Source organism: Aythya ferina (genome assembly GCF_964211825.1).
Source record: "Aythya ferina genome assembly, chromosome: 14".
NCBI classification, from domain to species: domain Eukaryota; kingdom Metazoa; phylum Chordata; class Aves; order Anseriformes; family Anatidae; genus Aythya; species Aythya ferina.
In genome coordinates, this window is record NC_140312.1 from 5,029,718 (window position 1) to 5,049,189 (window position 19,472).

The 19,472-nt window shown below is 38.5% G+C and overlaps 2 protein-coding genes across 8 annotated transcripts in view; one reads left to right on the forward strand and one right to left on the reverse strand.

Moving 5' to 3' along the window:
• Positions 1–9,447, forward strand: part of LOC311444412 (rho GTPase-activating protein 24-like) — a 21,762-nt gene extending 12,315 nt beyond the window's left edge. The window contains exons 3-5 of one of the 3 annotated variants that reach the window (XR_014697873.1): positions 71–193; positions 6,935–7,022; positions 9,231–9,447. The gene's annotated coding sequence lies outside the window, so the exon portion shown is untranslated. Of the gene's footprint in view, positions 1–70; positions 382–6,934; positions 7,222–9,230 lie in introns of those variants that run through there. The other 2 variants (XR_014697874.1, XR_014697875.1) reach the window with 2 other exon arrangements.
• Positions 1–18,840, reverse strand: part of MAPK9 (mitogen-activated protein kinase 9) — a 27,340-nt gene extending 8,500 nt beyond the window's left edge. For 2 of the 5 annotated variants that reach the window (XM_084535532.1, XM_084535535.1), the window contains exons 1-10: positions 18,697–18,840; positions 14,639–14,813; positions 10,133–10,262; positions 9,373–9,431; positions 8,570–8,708; positions 7,231–7,396; positions 5,913–5,984; positions 1,692–1,874; positions 905–1,029; positions 394–457 (exon numbers count right to left, since the gene is read on the reverse strand). In XM_084535532.1, the coding sequence (XP_084391658.1) occupies positions 394–457; positions 905–1,029; positions 1,692–1,874; positions 5,913–5,984; positions 7,231–7,396; positions 8,570–8,708; positions 9,373–9,431; positions 10,133–10,262; positions 14,639–14,760 (1,060 nt within the window). In that variant the 5' untranslated portion in view covers positions 14,761–14,813; positions 18,697–18,840. Of the gene's footprint in view, positions 1–393; positions 458–904; positions 1,030–1,691; positions 1,875–5,912; positions 5,985–6,219; positions 6,292–7,230; positions 7,397–8,569; positions 8,709–9,372; positions 9,432–10,132; positions 10,263–13,971; positions 14,208–14,638; positions 14,814–18,308; positions 18,328–18,696 lie in introns of those variants that run through there. The other 3 variants (XM_084535534.1, XM_084535533.1, XM_084535536.1) reach the window with 3 other exon arrangements.
• Between the last annotated feature and the right edge of the window lie 632 nt (positions 18,841–19,472).

Genomic DNA, 19,472 nt, shown 5'->3' on the forward strand with positions numbered 1-19,472 from the left:
AAATAGATTAAGACACCTCTAATTCTGAGTAATAACCAAATGGATTCCATTTGATTTGTTTCTCTTTCAGAGCATTTTCTATCACGAAAAAAAACACATTGGGATTACGAACACCTAACAACAAAATATTCAAGGGAAAGGAAGAAGAAAATGAAAACTGACATTTTGGTGAACAGACTTCAGAATGTTACCTGTATGTGTACATACATGCATATATATTCATTCCAAGATTAGTACATTTTTCCAGTGATTTCTTTTCATACTGGCGTAAGTAGTACTGCATATTTTGAGTAGCAAGTTCCATTTACACAATCCAACACACGTGTACTGTGAGCTGTCATTTATAACCTAAGTTATTACAGTAAATTTTGTCGGTCATGCTCACTTGTTTACCTTTCCATTCTTCAATTGCATGTTCTCTTTCTTCCAATTGTGCATCATAGATTTGGGGTGGAGGCTACAAAGAAAAGAAAGTGTGTAATTACCTATTACATATGGCCGACACAATCAATTATAGTAAGAAAAACTGAAAGTGATCTTTTTAGCCATCTCATAATTACTTTCATTTTGTGTCTCCAGAATTTAGGTCCTACTCCCACTGAAATGCAGTTCAAAAGCATCAATTAGAAATTAAACTTTTCACAAGGCTTGATGGGGCCTCTGAGAAAGCCCACTATTCAAAATGCACTAGCTTGCCACCATATAGGCAACTCTTTCCATAAAGGGAACTATTACATCAATTCCACTCCAGGTGGTTCTTCAGGTGGTTTGTTGATCTGAATGCTTTACATGCAACTTTGACTAGTTAAAGTATGAGTTCAAAGTATGTTCTTGACTCAAACTAAAGATATTCTTTAAAATTATTAAACTGATATCTTAAAATTTATTTGCAATGCAAACTTACAGCTTCTGCTTCAGCTGGGTCATACCAGACAGTAATATAAGGATGACGTAAGGCTTCATCTACAGAAATTCTCTTGTCTGGATCTACTACAAGCATTTTTGATAATAAATCTCTAGCTTGGCTGGCTAGAAAGTAAAAAATGAAAAAACAGAGATAAAAGAGCTGTAGATTTTTAACACATGACAAAATGCGTACTGGGAACAGAAAACACAGATTTCTTAATCGTCTAAGCCTTTCAACACGTTCCATTTGTTGGCGACATGAGAATACTTAATTTTTAATCCTGTGGGGTTAAATAGGTCTCACTGAGCACTGCCCATATTTTTTTTTTTTTTTTTGTACTAAAGCTCCACATTTTGCTAAATACACAGAAACATTAACCTGCACTACCAGAACAGGCTCAGAGATGCAAGCTTTCCTATACTGGTACAGACTTCTTTCAAAATGAGGTCACAATCCTCTAGCATAAATGTTATTTTACTGTAATCCAAAGCATAAGCCCTGCATCTGACATCAACCAAACTCAGTTTTGAACAGTCATGTTGGTGCATGGGTCACAGTTTTTTGCCATTAACTACTGAATTTAAAATACATTTGTAAATGCACAGTAAGTTGCTATTCATTGTTGCAGAGTCACTGTATTGACTTTTTTTTTATGAATGATCATTGTAATGCAATAAAATACACTACCAGATAATATTTCATATATACATATATATGTATTTATTACATACGTTGCAGACATTTTGAATTAAAATCTTGAAAAGAAGAAAAAAGTTTGCCTTACTTTTTAACTTGTCACGATCAGATTCTGATGGAAATATCCAGTCTGGGAAGAGCTCTTCAAATTTAATACCAGGATATTTGGGCCTGTTTTCTACATAATTCCTCACTGTAGGCTGCAGTTTCTTCATGAAGTCCGCTGACGGCGTTCCTAATTGTTCAATAACTTTATTCCACTGATCAATATCTGCACCATATCTTTAGGAAAATCAGCTGAAGAATTTGAAGTCTGCACTACACAGAAATATCACTTACAGAAATCTGAAAAGTTGAAAACTTGAACAAATGACAAAAAATAAGAACTTCATTCTAAGATCAATTAACATTCTGAACTGCCATGCAAAAAGCTACATTGACAAAAATGTAAAATTTAGGGCTTTGTAAGACGGACTAGAAGTGCTGCATAATGTATTATTCTTAAATATCTTTTGCTAATTAATAGCTATTGGCCAGTTTTGAAAACAGTAATGTCAAAAAGAAGCTTCGTTTGGTAATTATATCCATAACAAAACAACTACAGGGACAGAAAAGAAAAGCTGCTGTTGAATCTTCCGAAGTACACAATATTATCACATGGAAGATTTTTGAAAGTAAGGAAGTATATGTTTTTTAAAAAGCCCAAAGCACAAATACAACACATTCTTCAAAGTAAGGAATTTTGTGCCTATGTCATGAGGAAATTAGGTTTTACATTATGGGAGTTTCTTTCTATTTGTTTTCGTTCATTTGGTTGCTTTTTATTTTCAACTTTGGAAGTTTGAAAGGGTTCTAAAAAGTGAATCCAGATTTCTGTATATTTTTATATAATTAAACCAAAAGAACCTCCTAATCAAAGACTACTGTTTTTAAATGCAGATTCTAAACATTTCTTAGGAATTGGATTTACATACTACCAATTCAAAAATGTGCCTCAAATTACTCTTGGACTGCGCCTTTTTTCATCTCAAGGTATTTTCCCTAGACTTGGTGAAACATACATATATTACAGATACACTGGAACCTTCTCTGAGCGAGCTTAGCTAGTCAGGACAACAAAGCTCTTTCACACCGAGAAGACATACTGTGTTAATTCTGTACAAGTATGTAAAAGACATAAGTATCAGCGATACTAATACAGTAAGTTTACTCAGACCTATACTTTACATTTTTCTGATCAAAAGAATGTGCAATTCCAGCAAAGTCTAACCATCAACCTTTATATATAAATTCATAACCTATCATTTCAACCTATCCATCCTCATACATATTTTCTAACAAAATACATTTGCTGCACGTAGACTTAAAGTATTTATAAAACATTGAAGCTCTTTTCATTTCAGTTAGTGCACCAGAAATACAAATAGAAATATATGCATAGTCACTGCTTCATGCTAAAACTTTAGATGCAAAGATTGAAAATTATATTTGCTTATTGTATACATTCCAATGGAAAAACAATATAATAAAAATTCAAGTCGGTACTAACTCTCATGCTAAAACAAAGCACATAAAATGCAATTTTAGACATACACCAGGAAATTTTGTTTTGAGTTGGAAAACTAATTTCTGCAAGAACTCCACCAATCCATCTTCAAGAAGCTTTTTTTTCTGAGTAACAGTAGCCTGGCTAGCCAGCTACCCAAATTAAAGTCCACTCTACTGTGGTTTCAGGGTGAGGGGATGAACAATGATGACTAAATATCCTACTTCACTAATAAAAACCTGGAGAGAAAAAAATGGAAAAAAAAATTCCCCAACATAGAGTTGGGCATCAAATAAGCAATGTCCATTGTTAGAAACCCATCAGGGAGAAAACCTTAATTTCACTGTAAAACGTGCAGAGCATCCTATGAATAACCTTGCACTCTACAGACAGAATTCCCTTCCTGGTCAAGTAAGTGACCTCAACATCAGTAGTAAACCAGTCCATACCAAGTGTGCCTGCCTACTTTGTCTGTCTGGAAGAAGAGAAGTTGGAAACAGAGTCCTTATTACAATTATAATAAAGCACAATTTTCCCCCAATAAATCATGACTATGACCTCATGCTTTTTCCATCAGTCAGGCAGTTGCTTTCACCACCTGGGTAGCAAGAGCATTAAAAACATTCTCTGGTGCTGCTATGCTTTCCATTATTTCATCTTCAGTATCTATGTTGCATAGTTTTTCTGCATTTTTCATCTCCAACGCAATAGCAACCGCCAGCCACTCAGGCCAGTTTATGCTCTCAGCACCCGTCAGGAGCAGGCTCAGCCCATCCATCGCTCTGACAACGTGGAGCATCTCAGCCTGCCCAGGGCAATGCTGCAATTCCCTCAGAAACCCCTGTCGGGATACAAACTACTGGATCTAAGAGCAGGTTCTCCTGAATATAGTCAAGGGCACATCATTAGGGAAGGTACTGAAACTGGCCCTACTCTAAATACCCCAATACAATGACATTTCAAAACTTAAGTCAAAAAACGTTTTGTAAAAGGGAAAATTTCATGGCCATGCACACTAGCATCCCCCATAAACCACACAGTCAAAACAGTCTTGCAGCTGCAGCTAAATGAAAATGACAATCTGAAACTTTTCCAGACTGGTAACTGCGTAAGTCAACAACATGAATAGTTGTCAGTATTTCACATTAAAGGGAACCGAAAGTCTTACCAGAAAAAAAAAAAAAAAAAAAAAAAAACAACTCTAAGCTCAGCTATGCATTCTGGTAAGATATAAGGGGAGACTCCTTGAAATATAGACTGGTGGAGCTTCAGAGAACCACAGATGATAATTCGCATATTCAAAAATATGGACAAAATTTCCTTCATTTATCATGAACGAACCAAAATAGCCCATGCTGACATGCAGGTGAAAGACATATAACATACATGAAGAATTGTGTTAGGTTGGTCTGAAGGCTTTGAAAGGTAAAACAATAAATATAGAAAGAAAGAAAGGTGGAAAACAGACTTATTTAACAATTAATCATTTATGCTACTAAATAATGCATGATCAACTGCTGAAGATTAGTGTCATGAAAATTAGTATTCAAATTTAATCTACCCCTCTGTAAGGTACAGAGGTATCTATAAACAGATTATGTGAACATATATTTGATATTCAAAGTGGTAGACCCAACATTTACTTGCTGACAAGAAAAAAATAGACCTTCTTCAAAATGTTGGACCTCAAGTAGCTAGGGCTTCTTAAGGCATACAGCCACACATGGCAATTGTGGTTTAATTGCACCTTCTGCTTTCTATATATTTACTGATAAACTTGGAACGTCTAGTCCTACAACACTACTACTTCACAAGATGATTCATTATAAAGGAGAAGAGAATTGGTTTCACTCCATTTTTTTTTAATTGCAACTTGATAACGAGTCAAGTGTTTTAAATTTTGTTTCTAGGGAAATACTTTGAAATGCATCAAATTCTTCAAGGAACATGCATTCAATTAAATGATTATTTTTGTTCACTTAACACAGCATAGGGGCTTGTCTCTGATCCACTGTTCTTGAGATTTCCAAACTAAGGTATATACAAAAATATATGGTTTTAATACAGAAAAATTTCCTGTAATTCCTATCATATAAGGAAGCACAATTATGTGAAGACAAATTTGGATCAAAAATACTGGAGAGGGAGATGGGGGAATCTTAAGAAAAAGTAAGCCTGAAATAAAGTTTTCATAAAATGAAAACAAAAATTCCAAAAGAAAAATAATTGTTCCTTTTGTATTAAATAATATTTTTTCTTAATATCTCATGCAGTGTGCTTGCAATTAGCACTTGCTGGACAGCAGTGTCCTAATGAGCAAGAAAAAAAAATCTGACAAACTCAAAAACTTGTACATTAAAAAAAAAGTTCACTGTTCAACAAAATAGGAAGCAAAAATGCATGCATAGTAAGAAGTAAATTTGTAGGCTTTTGCTTATAACACTTATCTACAAAGAACAATAGTAAGAAAATATACTTACTGGTGTTTATTTTTTAATCTAACAGTATCCTTTTAAAGCTAGAAAAGCTGAAGTTCTTAATGTAAATCCTATGGATTCAATCAATACAAATTACAGTAAATAGTCTACTACAAAAATAAAATGGGAAGGCTTAACGATTTGGCTAATGACACTAATTTCATATATTACAGTAGATCTATTAAAACATTATGGAAAACACTATTTATGCTTTTATACTTATACAGGTCAAAATGTGTTTCTGTTGGAAGTGGAATGGGGTTCAAGGATGACTAGGGAAGGATACGATCAGTGCCTTGGAAAATCACACAACCTTTCACCAATTCTCCCATGATGCACCCAACTGACCAGATATCAACTGAAAGTAAAAATGAGATGATCAAATTATGAAGTCTCATGAACAAAAGTGAGGAAAAAAACAAAAACATCTAGCATCTACAATAAAACGCAACAATGTGGAAAAACAAACTGTTAACATGAATTTTCAATCATTTCAACACCGACTAACTTAACTGTTGCTAAACTGTGGTTTTAGCATTTTGTAAAAATATAAATAGTGTTTACATTTCTGAAACAACCATGAAGAAGGATACAATCTCTTCCTGGGAACAGGACCTTATGGAGGACCATTTCTGCCATAATGCACCCAACAGACCAGATATCCACTATCATATGTTAGGTGCAACAAGGACAAAAGATTAAAGATTTTTTAAATACGATGATTATTTATTTGTAACTTCACACTGCACATTTATAGTCCTGCAATTATTTTCCTGTCCTATCCAGAACTGTCTCTATTAATGTTCTCATCCACATGAGTATTTGCCGTAGTACAAGCTGCCACACGCATCAATGTGAACTCTTAAGTGGCTCAGCAAGGTCCTGTGAGTCCCTTGTATTAGGCAGCCAAAGTTACAGAAAGTACGATACCCCCAAGCCCCAATGACAAAGCAAAAAGATGTACTAAGATAAAAAATCAGAGGAGGCAGCATATTACTCCACAGCTAGTAAAAATCAGCACGTAAAACACTAATACACAAGTTCGTTGGCTGGATGTTCAAGGCATTAAAAATAGTTCAACTATAGCATAACACCCAGTCTTTTTAAGTGCTTTGCAGATTTAAGGGAATATAAGACATTGTTTCTCCTAGGAATCTGAAATAGATTTTAATAATCACAGACATAAAAGGGGCAGAATGTAAAAAGATGCTTCACAATAAAAATTACACTGATATAAGGGTTTATTATTTATACAATGATCATTATTTTAAAGTATCATCCAGCATAAATGTCTCACTTTTTTTTTAGGGTAAAGAAAATGACACCAGGACAACACATGAGAAGATAAAACAACAGCAGGGGAGCAGGAACAGTATACATTAGAGATAAGCATGCAGCAGAAAACTATTACCTTCTCCAAAATAACCAGTGTATATTTTTGTTGTTATTTCCAGTAATGTCATTAGCACACTTTGTTTAAAAACAGACATGGCAGAGGAAAACCAGCTCTGCCCTGATCTTTTAAAGCTGTTATGTTCTGAGACAGATATGATTTAGACAAAAGATTGTTAAAGAGATTTTAAAGTGTTGCTCCAGTAACTTACCATTTTCTTTATAGCCCATTCCAAGGATAACCTCTGGTGCTCTGTAATACCGTGTTACTACATATGGAGTCATCATAAAATTAGTACATGCTGTTCTCGCCAGTCCAAAATCAAGGATTTTGAGTGTACAATCTGATTTTACTACTATGTTGCTGGGTTTCAAATCCTAACAAGAAATTATTTCAGTTAAGGAAGGCTCAACATACTGGATAATACATTACTCCCCACTCCCAAAGTCCTTATATACCCCCAGTTCACCTCACATAACAACTTTACATTCGTGTTCTGGTATTTCTGCTGGTTTATATATACACAGACCAGAGAGAAGTGAAATGCTGCACAGCTCAGTGCTCAAAAGTCAGGGAAATACCGAATCAACATCATCTGCAGACTTTTAATCTACACATTTGTGCAGTGACAGCATAGTCAGTTACCTTACATTCTGTAATGCACAATGTGTACATTTATCTACTTCCTTTAACACATTGAGTGGACCTATTTTGGGTATGAATAATAGTTGCATAGAAAAGGAGATTGTATGAATCTGTCAGGTGTCTGTAGTAGAAAGTGGCACAACACAATACATTAATAACTGCATTTGTTAATGACAGATAAGCCACCTGCATTATTTTGATTAGCAAATTTCACTGTTAAAATTATGATGTAGAGAAAATACAAAGTTATCCAGTGGGCAGAGAGAAAAATAACATATTTAAAGATATCTGCCTCATGGGAAAAAGCATTATTGCACCCAAAGGAATATACAGCACAGGAAAAACTAAAGCACTTTTTTATTCACAGATTATCACAAGTCACTGAATTACAGATGCACATTTAATTCTGCTCAAATGTTTGACTTGGTTTCAGTCACATGAACTATGCTTTCAGGTACAAAATATTCTTTTCTCAAGGGAGATGATAGGGACATGCAAATAGATCAAGTGTGAACATTTTAGGAAGGCAACAAGTTTCTGCAGAACAGTATTGAACCAGCTGGCTTGGAGTTTCTAATCTTCTACTCAGACTTTTCTCTTGAAATAACAGAATAATTATTTACAGTTGTTGGCAGTGAAATTTGTTGTCCTCTCATCTTGCTATAATGCTGGGCCATGTGAAGGATATCACATTTCAAAATTCATCTATTAATAACAGAGGTGGGAGTCACACAGATTATTTCAAAGTTCTGTTTGGTCACAGACTCTTAAGTCATCTCTAGGTATATTCCTTTGAGCTATACCTGTTCTGTTCCTCTCCTAGACTGGATTCTCTTCCAACTCAAATCTCCAGTTCTTAAGAATATATGTTCATAGAGTATCGTTAACGATCTAATACTACCTACTCTGTGGATGATACCAGCTGAGTGAAGATGTTTGATACCACATAGCATCTGGTAAAGAAGATAGGACATTCTTTCATGATCCAATTCCATATGAATAACTTGGCACAAATTGGCATCCATCAGCTCCATAACCAAGTATCTAAAGCATAAGAAAGAAAACATTGAGAAACCCTGAGTCAAAAAGTAACCAAATTTAAAATGCATTTCCATAATTTCAAAATTATATTGTTATCTACTCAAATAGTCTAACTATTAAAAGTGAAAAAAATATTCAGTAGTCCATCACAAGAAATTAGAATTTAGCTAGTTTTAGAAATGGCAGTCAGAATAATTCTGAGTTTTCTAAATTGATACAGCACGAAAAACTCAGACTGACTGAAATTGATGAAGAAATTGCAGATGCTGCAATGCATCAGGACTTGATGTTTCCTTTCACTGTAATTACACCCCACACACCCCCAAAAAATATTGTAAGGACTAATAAGAAACGTTTAATTTTCAAGTTAAAATACCATTTGCTTACCCACTCAAAAGACACACATACCCTTTTACCCAAGCCCATTCACTAACCACAACAGCATATGCACTGAAATGACCTACACTTCCATCTTATGAGTGTAGTAAAACATCTTATTTTTTTCTTTCTTTCAGAAACATCCAGAAAGACTAACTAACGCCTGGATTTACTCTTTTAGCTACCCTCTGTATTCAAAGTATAAAGTCTGTAAGATGGTAGAAATATAGCTCTATGGCTTATGCTACTATTTGTCAGGAAAATTAAAACAAAAAAATCTAGTACTTACACATCCTGAAATTCTTCTAGTGATTTCTGTGGTGTAAATACATTTAATAAACTAATTATCTATAAAGGAAAAACATTAGAAGAAGTTTCAGCTTTAATTCAAGTAAAAAGTCATTTATTGCAGAAATTATTCAAAATCAAAGGCACACTGGTAATATACAAAATTTAAATATTACTTGGTTTCACTTAATTCACTTACACTGAAAAACTGCTGTTTCAAAAACAGTTCAGAACTACAGCACATATGCTGAAGGAACTGAGACAGCAGAAACGTTTTTCTTTTTGAAGTTACATGACACCTATCTCCCTCTCAAGTGCCTAGACGGCACCCTTTTTTTAAGCTACATCACTGCACACTCCAAACCTACCAGTTAAATACTGTATTTAATACAAATCTTGCCTAAGCTCAGAAAATATAACTACAGTGCAGTTACAAGAGCCAAACCATCTGCCAGACAGGCTTCGTTCGCTTAACAGGACTACAAGAGCAAACACACTACAGCAATGTCATCTTTACAAAGTCTACACTGAAGGTAAATCCACAACAGCACTGCAACAAGAACCTCCTGCTCTTGGCACTTCATCCTCTTAACAACCAAACAGCTCGCCCAAGAGCTCAACCACACATCGTGTAAATTCTATTACCCACACCAAAGCCTTCCAATTTCACCATTTTTCTGGTATTTTGGTTATCGATAACAAGAGAGCTTTTAAGACAAATTACTCTAAGATGAAAGAGGGAAATATAAAGCCAAACTTACATTTTTGTGGTTGACACATTTTAAAAGAACAAGCTCTCTGTAAGCTCTTTTTGCATGGGTTTGATTCTGAAAAGGACGACTCAACTTCTTTACAGCAACATTTATTCCAAGGACTGTATCAAACGCAGCACTAGAAGTTTTCAAAAAGACAAACAACTTAAGCTGAAGTCTGTTTTGGGGAGAGGTGGGGGAAAAGGGCAGATAGGAACAGGGAAATAAATCGAGATTTGCAAAAATTAGTATCAACTAAGCAGCTTCATCTAATTTACATTTAGAAAATGTACATTCCTTAAAAACAGAATTAGGTTAAATAAAGGCACTAACAATCTTACAAGAAGTCTTCTGTGCCCCCCCAATAAGACAGTATATGCTGATTCAATAGATGGAAAAATATGTTAAGCTTATTTTAAATTAATAAGTATTTCAGTTGCCTAATCTGTATACTTAGGCCTTTTTTTGGGACAGCACTGCTGATAGTCATTTAACATTTGCAAGAGGAATTTTCCTAAAGGATAGTCACAGCACCTGATCTGTTCCACAGGTGTCAATGCACTCCTCCTGCATGTGAATAAATTACAAGTCTGCTAAGCATTAAAATTACTATGAAAATTACACTCATCATCTGGTTTCGCACAAAATAAAAATCCATAGAATGGTGAAATGTGGAAAGCTCCCAGATCCCAGGGAGCAATACAACATTTAAAAATGAAAATGGCCATTCATCTGGCATTATTTTTCAGTTGTCCTTGTTCGTTCCCTCTGCAATTTGAGATACTGATGCAAACTTGCTTTAACAGCTCTGAGAATCTAAGGCTAAATTATCTGAAGTCTGAATATCCTCATTATTAACACAGAGACTATTTAGCAAATTATCTCCAAATGCATACCATAAAAAACACAGATGTTCCAGTCTCCTACCTCTGTAGCTTTAAATAAAGATTCCCATATTACTTCCATTTAATATTACTTTGACAGGGTAGGAAAGAAACATACATTTTCCCAGAACATTTCTTTGCAAATTCCTTCCCTGTCTCATCAAGGCATGTACAACACCAGGCTTAAAAGGACCACCAGATTATAGGACTCTTACAAAAGAACAGCTCATCTGTGATAGAAATACTCAAATCATACAAAGTTTACCAGCATCAAGCCACTACTTTCCCTAATGGAAAAAGCAATACACCACTAAGCAGGGTTTGCTTGCAAAACGATGTTTTCTTGTCCCAGATTTGAATCAATGCACCACTTTCATTAAAGGCTTGCTAGCATTTATTTCAACATAGTTCTGCGAAATACACAGGTCATTATTCAGTGACGTATGATCACTCTCAAATTTAAAGCCTTTATGTCTATGTGAAACAAAACACAAAATGGGAGGGCAGGCAATTGCACAAACTATTTTCCTCCCAAATATGAAGCACTGATGCTTCAATATTATTCACTTCACCTAGAAGGCATAATACGTAAAAAAGTTTCACATACATTAATGACTAACAGTGCCTGGGAATTACTACAAAGCTAATAATTAACAGGATCTATATGAAAAAAAGCTGTCCAAGCCAATCACAGCCAGCTAGGTGACTGCAGCAGAGGGGCATACGAGCAATTTTAGGCAAAGTATCCCTCTGCCACCTGACAAATCTGGTATGTGTCATGACTCATCCTCAGCACATATAAAAAAAAAGTCACCTGTACCTTTCATTTTGCTTATTTATCTACATGAAAGTGACTGACACTGCATCTCAAAAAAGAATCTGCAGCTGCATCTGCTACCTTCATATCCAAAATTAAAAACAGACTGGTAGGGAAAAGAAAAAAAAAAAACAGTAAAAAATGTATGAGCATGAAGTAATTACCAAGAAAAATATAACATCTTTTACCACCAAAAGCATACTTCTAAATATCACAATTCTATGTAGGCATAAAAATCATAGTGAACTGTAGTAAGGTCTTCCCTGCACTTGTAATAGATTTGCATCTTGAGCAAACATTTAATATTAGGAGTAACAATGTCACATACGTGATAAAATTATAAACAAAACATTACAACCTAAACTACAGCAAGAAATTACCCTTCAGATCTGTAGGCAAAGGACTTTCTCTTTGAACTGCAATATGCTACTACCATGGATTCCTGCTCTGCCAGTTCCACTTCACTAACTTCCCTACTGCCTAAATACAAGTTTGCATGCAGCAACAAACTTCTCCCCACAATTTCTTAAAGTGCAACTGTAAATAAAGTTATCAACAGTCCAAGCTCAAATGAGTCTACGAATATGATTGTGGTTTTGCTGCACTGAAGGACAAAAAAAATTTATTGGGACAGAAAAATCAGATTTACTAGAAAAATGTAGGAAATCAAGGGCAAGACAGGAAAAAAATGATGACAGGAAGTCAAACAAAAATTTCAAGCAATTTTGTGCAAGCGGTTACTCAGTGGCAAATAGATTGTAAGGTTTCAAATATGTAAATTGTCCAGGAGAAAAGTGTGAAAAGTCACATACAGAAGTGAACTTCGTACAGAAACACCCTCTAGATAGCAATCAAGTTCCCTTTTCATGTATATAGAGCTCTCATTTCGTATTTCCTTTATCACTGTTCTTCGTATTTTTAACTAGTTAGTTTTTTCTTAATATAAGATGTAGAAAAATAAGCAGCAACAATACCAATGAAGTTTTCCATTAATATTTGGAAGAAAAACAACAGCAGAATTCAGACCTCTCACTACTGAAGTAATATACCTGGTTTTAAGAACTCCTCGCCAAAAAAATACTACACACAAAACCCCAGAAATATTTTTCGTAATGTTTGTGTTAAGCACAGGATGATTTAAAAACAAAAAACAAAAAACTATCATACATGTGTATCACACGAATGCCACTGACATTTTCCCAGCCAAAAATGACAGCACAGAAGTCATCTTATGGTGACATTTCTACATTATATATCCGTGTATTTTGCATATCTCCTTTGTGCATTTTAAGGACTTTTATGGAGAAATTAGGATTTTGCACCTTCTTCAACTTGGACCCAGTTTTGAGATGTTTCACATGAAGATGAGAATTTATGCAATGTTTTAGCCTGTTGTTCCAAAATATCAAGTATTCTCAAAACAAGTCAATAAATCAGATCATCCCTTTCTCCACCCAAGATGTTGACCTTAACACAACCCCAACTTTGCTTTGCAGCAGACGCCTAGCTTAAGTCATATAGTTTATGCACTGCTTCCAATGAAAGAAGCAGCAATTACCACCACCCTGAATTCTTTTATGCAATCTAGAATACATAAATACACTTAATGTTATGCTGGTTCTGTATGTGTATTCTTTATATCCTATACTAACTCTTACCAAACACTAACATGAAGATCTAGCATGTCTACCCATTCATCACTCAGCCCACTAAAGAAGAATGAAACAAGGTGGTCTCATCTTGCTTATTTTTCATCTATTTAAGCAGGGCAATAAGAACAGCAAAGTCATTTTATTTTTAAATAAAGCTATGTTCACACAAAAACTAAAAGGCTAAGAAGACACGGGCAGGTGCAGTATAAGGAGTTGCTGACAATATGAGTCATCACACTTATTCTGCAGAATTTGTAGACAAACAAAAACCACAGGCTGGATTTAAAGCACGAACAACCCACCATGCTGTTCTGATCAAGTCTAATATTAGAGTTCCTAAGCCTATCTGCTTACTCCCGTGTGTACGGAATTGTAAAACAGCATCGATAAACATTTCCCTTGTTACCAAGTAAGTTTTGCCCAACAAAATAAGGGCTGGCAGTAAGCAGTGCAGAATGGATTGCTGCAGTCTAAAAAACATTTGAAAGTGTTTACCTTTAGCTGGCCCAGAGGTGTGGTGCCATACAAGAGACTAAGGTTCAGGATCAGACTAACGACTCTCTCGTCCTGGGCCAGTGGAGGCTGGACACAGAGCTGAGGTGACACACCAAGGAAGTGACGGCCAGCCCAACCCCTCACACAGCATCCCTTCCTGGTTAATCCATGGAGTGACAATGACACTGACTTGCCTCGTCCTGCCAGTTAATGGCAAGGCACTGCATGGATGGCTCCTAGAAATGGACAGGAGTGATCGGGAATAAAAGGGGGAGAAGAAAGGGGGCCATGATGAAGAAACGAGTAAAACCCAGAATCTCTCACCATCTCATTGTCATTCCTTACACTGTAATATCATGACTACATGGGGAATGTGAGAAGTAGAAACAAAAATAAAGTGGTTAATGAGAAGGAAGTTTGTTGACCCTCTTAATTTATGCAGTTACATAAATATTACTTTTCCACTAAAGCCAAAATAAAAAAGCTAGTTTTGCACATGAACTACTGCGGGCAGGTATTTTAGTATCTATTTAGTCCATCATACCCCTGTAGCAAGAGACAGAAATTAGCATCAACATTTGACATCCTGGCACCTCTATCAGTAATACAATCAAATTTTGTTATGTATTTAGAGCTTTTTATGTTTTAATAAATTATTTTTACTCACCAAACAATGCCCTGTGCCCCTGATCCTATGGGCTTCAATTGCTGATAACGTTTTAGTACAGTGAACGTTGAATCTGCAACTTGAACACTGTAAAACTGACTATCACATTTACTGTCACTCATGGTGTAGTGTCATGTAGTTTTCTCTCTCAAGGACCTGGTACAGGTTTCAAGATCTTGAAGAAAAAAAAAAGAAAACAGATGTTCAATCTGTGACTAATTCAAGGCAAACAAGTTGGAAAATATATTTTAATACAATTAAATTTTTCAGTAGCATACTCTTTAATAAGCATTCTTTCAACCTCACTTATTACTACTGCTAATGAAAAATTCCTGCAGACAAGACAACAAATAATTATAACCTTCACAGCTGTAAGCAAACACATGTTTCTATTCCAATCCCCAACACAAAAGGCAGCCAAGTAAACAACTGCAAAAACAAACAGTAATGCCTTAATCCAACAGCTTTTTCTCTACAACGTGAAGGAAACTCCGTAGCTCAGAGCTACGGCTATCTCAACCCACTCTCCTCCTCCTTTTATCTTAAATGCACACACCGACATCCCATGCTATTTGTTAGTGTGCTTAAAGCCCTACAAGGATCAAAGAGTTCCCTTTAAAGAAGGGAAAAGCAAACTGTATGAAAAAGAAATACCATCCAGGCAGTGACACTCTGCAGCTGGCCTCTCCCAAGCAGTTCTAAACGGCCTCCTGCTCAAAGTTGCAACTGGATTTTTACAAAGACACAGACTGAAGTGCAGAGGGCAGTACGGAGCAAGATCTGAGAGGAAAAAATACCACATTAACTGGGTTGGTTACCCAGAAAAAGAGGAGAGGAGGAAAGGCATGAGAGACTGAAGAAAGGAAGAATGAAATAATGTATTCTCCACAGACAGAGTGGATGTGATGATTAGCAATGAGCTATAAAGATGTTGATTAGACAGTTTAAAAGAGGGGAGAGGAAGAGAAGACGACAAAACAAAAGCCAGTTTGTAAAAATAGGAGCAGCAAAGCACTCTAGAAGATTCCCTAAGGAAGTGATGGACTCTCCTTCACTGGAGGTTTCCGTGCCACACTAACAGCTGTCAGGAACAAATTAGATGTGCGTAATTACACATCCAAGAGCAAGGTTAGGCACTAAACCTCTTTAGCTCTAAAGCACTGCAGTAATGAGTGTAGACCTCCCGTTTTCCCGGGCATCCATCCCTCCTCCAAACCTTACAAGCCCTCAATTACCTCAGTGATTACTGTAGAGGTCCCTAAGAAATTCCCCCATTTTTAATTTCACATTCAGCGTGATAGATCGTGTCATTACAGCCCAGACTAAATTGTAGTCAAGTGTTCCTTGAAACAGGAAATGAAAGCCGATCACCTTCCCTCTCAGCAGCTGCCCTGACCGCCAGGCCGTACAACGTCCTTGTTAGCTACAGAACAAGCAGTTGTTCTCTCTCTCTTCGCTGGCCTACAGAATATTTGTGAGCCAATGCAAAACAGAAAAGCCTCAAGAGCAACCCAGAACCCCCCCCAAAAAGGTCACACAGCCACACAAAAGGCTTTCAGTCCTTCAAGAATTAGCATTTGGATGTCACCCTTCCTTGGCACAAACAGGAAGGAGCAGCATCTTCTCCATGGCTGGGATCAGCAGACGAACATCAGGAAACGTGCAAGGAAAACAGGCAGAAGAGCAGCAAAACCAACCAGAGACTGGGGTTAATCTGGTAATGGCTCGTCTTAAGGCATTCTCAAGAAATATCTAGAGTCCCATTTAGCTTCTAGCATCCTGGAATCTAAGTAGCATTTTAAAAGGCAGGTACTCAATTTGGTCATCGCTGGCAGCAATTTAGGCAGTAAATTTACCTGAGACATCCTCTTAGAAGTTTAAGGAAAAAAAAAAAAGCAAGGGAGAAAGGATCAGCAAAAGGAAAACGGAAGCAACCAGTTTTCTGCCTCTGCCACAGCAGCAGTAGGGAACAGTAATACATCTCCTACACAGGAGTGTACGCAGTGCACTCAACCTTTCCTGCTACACCCTAGGAACAAACCCACTCTTCTTTCCAGCCTTTTTTATTACTCCAAAGCTCTACACTCTGCAGCACTCAATTTTTTGATTAATGGCCCCTGAGCAGTCCTGATATTTTCAGTAAATCTCCAACACTGCAAGAAAGACACAGCTGGAAAGTGAAAACCCAGCTCTGCAAAAGACTTATAGAAGAGGGGGAAAAAAAAGTAAAAAAAACTGATTAAGCTGTAATCAAGTTAAAGACTTGTTAGTTATGTGAGAATCATGCTGTGCCTCTTCAAAGGATAATGAAGATCATTGCTTCTCTGTAGCAGTGACAACGAAGAAGTGGGAAAAGGAAGTTATCCCAAACCGGAGAACCCAAACTTTAGGAAATCTTGTCTGTCCAAAGCCATCTTTTGGAAACTATCTAAAGACCAGGATGAGCTCTTTAGACAAGACCGAGAGCAGGTCTCATGCACTGCAACGAACAAGCATCATAGATTCTGACATCCTTTGGAATTCAGTGTGCAGAGAGCCCAGCCCCTCCATAATACCTGGAGAAAAGCAGCAGGCAGCGCCCTAGATTGCACCTGGGCTGCAAGCTGCTTGGAAGCATCAGCACATACGTTATTTCAGACACACATGAACATAAAACTAGGTGGCACGGGACTGGAGGTGTTCACAGGACTTATGGCTTAGAGTCTATTCTGAGGGGGGTCAGGCCCCTTGAATAAGAACAGATTTCCCACTGCTCAAAGGAAAAGTGTATCTGACAAGTGAGTTTCATAATCCTGCGCTGTTACTCTCCAGCCTGAAATAATTCGATGCACCACTCCACCTAGCAGTGTATGCAACATATTCCATGCTTCTGATATACAAGAATCTCATTTCCATTTTGGAAATTTATGTTTTCATTTATGGTTCCCTAACTACAAGCTGCAGCAAACAGGACCAGTGCCAAATATGAAAGTCGTTCATTCACAGGATGGTCAGCAAACGTACTTCTACGTATTGACAATGGCGTGTCACCGAATCACAAAGTTTCTGGATATCTTTTTATTTTAGACCGTGCATGAGATGCATAAATTGGGTGTGGATTTTTGTGCTTGTCTTAGTAGCTTCCTTGTACGATTGGAGAAACTTAAGAAGCACGAAGTTGATTTTACTGCATGTGGTGAGTTCACAGCGCTCACAGAAGTGGTCTTCAACCTGAGCTCATGGAAGATAAAACAACCAAAAACAGGGAAACAAAAAAAACACCCAACCTACCTCCAATAGGTTTATGAATTGTATGAAATATTCAGGGGTTGAAAGCAACTGCACTATGGTGTGTATGTATATATACGGCCTGTATTAAAGTCACCTTTCACAAGTCATTTATTAAAATGGCAACTTATTATTAACCAGATCCATCCTCTGGACATTTTCCAAGCCAAAAGCTTCTGAAACAAACAGGTTCTAAGAGCGGGGCACACATTCCCCGTGTTATTTTGGATACAGGGGTGTTATTACAATGAAGCATACGAACGTCAAGAAACTGAACTTGGGTTTTTAAACTTCAAGCCAAATCGTGCTGCAGACGGGAAGAATATACAGCGAACGTGCTACCTATACATGAAAAGAGAAGATATTCTGTGCTGTTTCCGTATCTCCCCCATTCCCTCGTTACCTTTACCAATTAACCAGTAGCGCTGGGTCCCCAGTCCTTACAGCAGGATACCAACAGGTGCAGGTCCCAGACACAGCCCCCGCCGCGGTACCTCCCGTGCGGCTTCTGGCAGCCCTGTGGCAGCCCAGCACCGCCGGTGAGCGCAGCCCAGCGGCACCGGGGTCGGTCACTGCGGGTTTGGGGGCACCCCCGGGCCCTGCCCGCACCCCAACCCACCCGCCCTGAGGAGGCTGAGCCGGGGGCAGCTCCTCGCCTCCCCCCCTCCCCAGGGCCCTGCCCGGGCCGGGGCCCGCGCCCTCTCCCCGCTGTGGGGCCGGGGCTCCGCTCGCCTCAGGGCTGGGCTCGCTCCGACCCCGCCGCCCCCTCCTCCTCGCGGCCCTTCCCTCACCGTCTCGTCCCTCAGCGGGCTCCAGCGGGCCGGGCCGGGCCGCGGCGGCAGCCCCCCCCCGCCGCCACAGCCGCCGCCTCCTCCTCCCTCTCCTCCTCCGCGGCCGCCGCCTCCTCCTCCTCGCAGGGCCGCCCCAGCCACAATGGCCTCCCGCTGCTCCGCGCAGGCAGCGCCAGGCCTGCGCGCGCTGACGGACGCCGCCTCCGGCCAATCGCAGCCCTCCGCCGGCGGCGCTCAGCCAATCGAGACCCGAGGGCGGGACCTCACCGCGCTCTCCCTCAGAGGGCGGGGAAGGCCCGCAGCGGGGACGGGGAGGCTGCGGCCAATCGCGACGCGGCGCCCGCCCTCCGCCGTGACGTCATCGCCGCACGTCAGGCTCTCACGCCGCTCGTGACGTCGCTGCCCCGCCGCGGGCAGCAGGGAGGGAGGGGGGGCGTGTGGCGGTGACGTCACGCGCCAGCAGCACCTCACGGCCCGGCCCTGAGGCCGTCAAAATTAATTAAAATACATACAGCCGCCCCTTACGGCAATAGATAAATAAACCCCTTATTTGTTTAATATTAAATAAGTGGAGCAAAGGCTGTTAGGAGCTAGTGTAGCACCTTCCAGCTCTGAACCTGAATAAACACACAAACGGCACTGGTCATGACATGTATGGGCTTGCTTCTAATGAAAAAATAAATTCACTCATCAAAGATGTAATACAGGCAGAGAGGAAAGATTTCAATTTCTGACTGTTCCAAATACACAAACAGGTGAAGCTCTCCCATAATTTG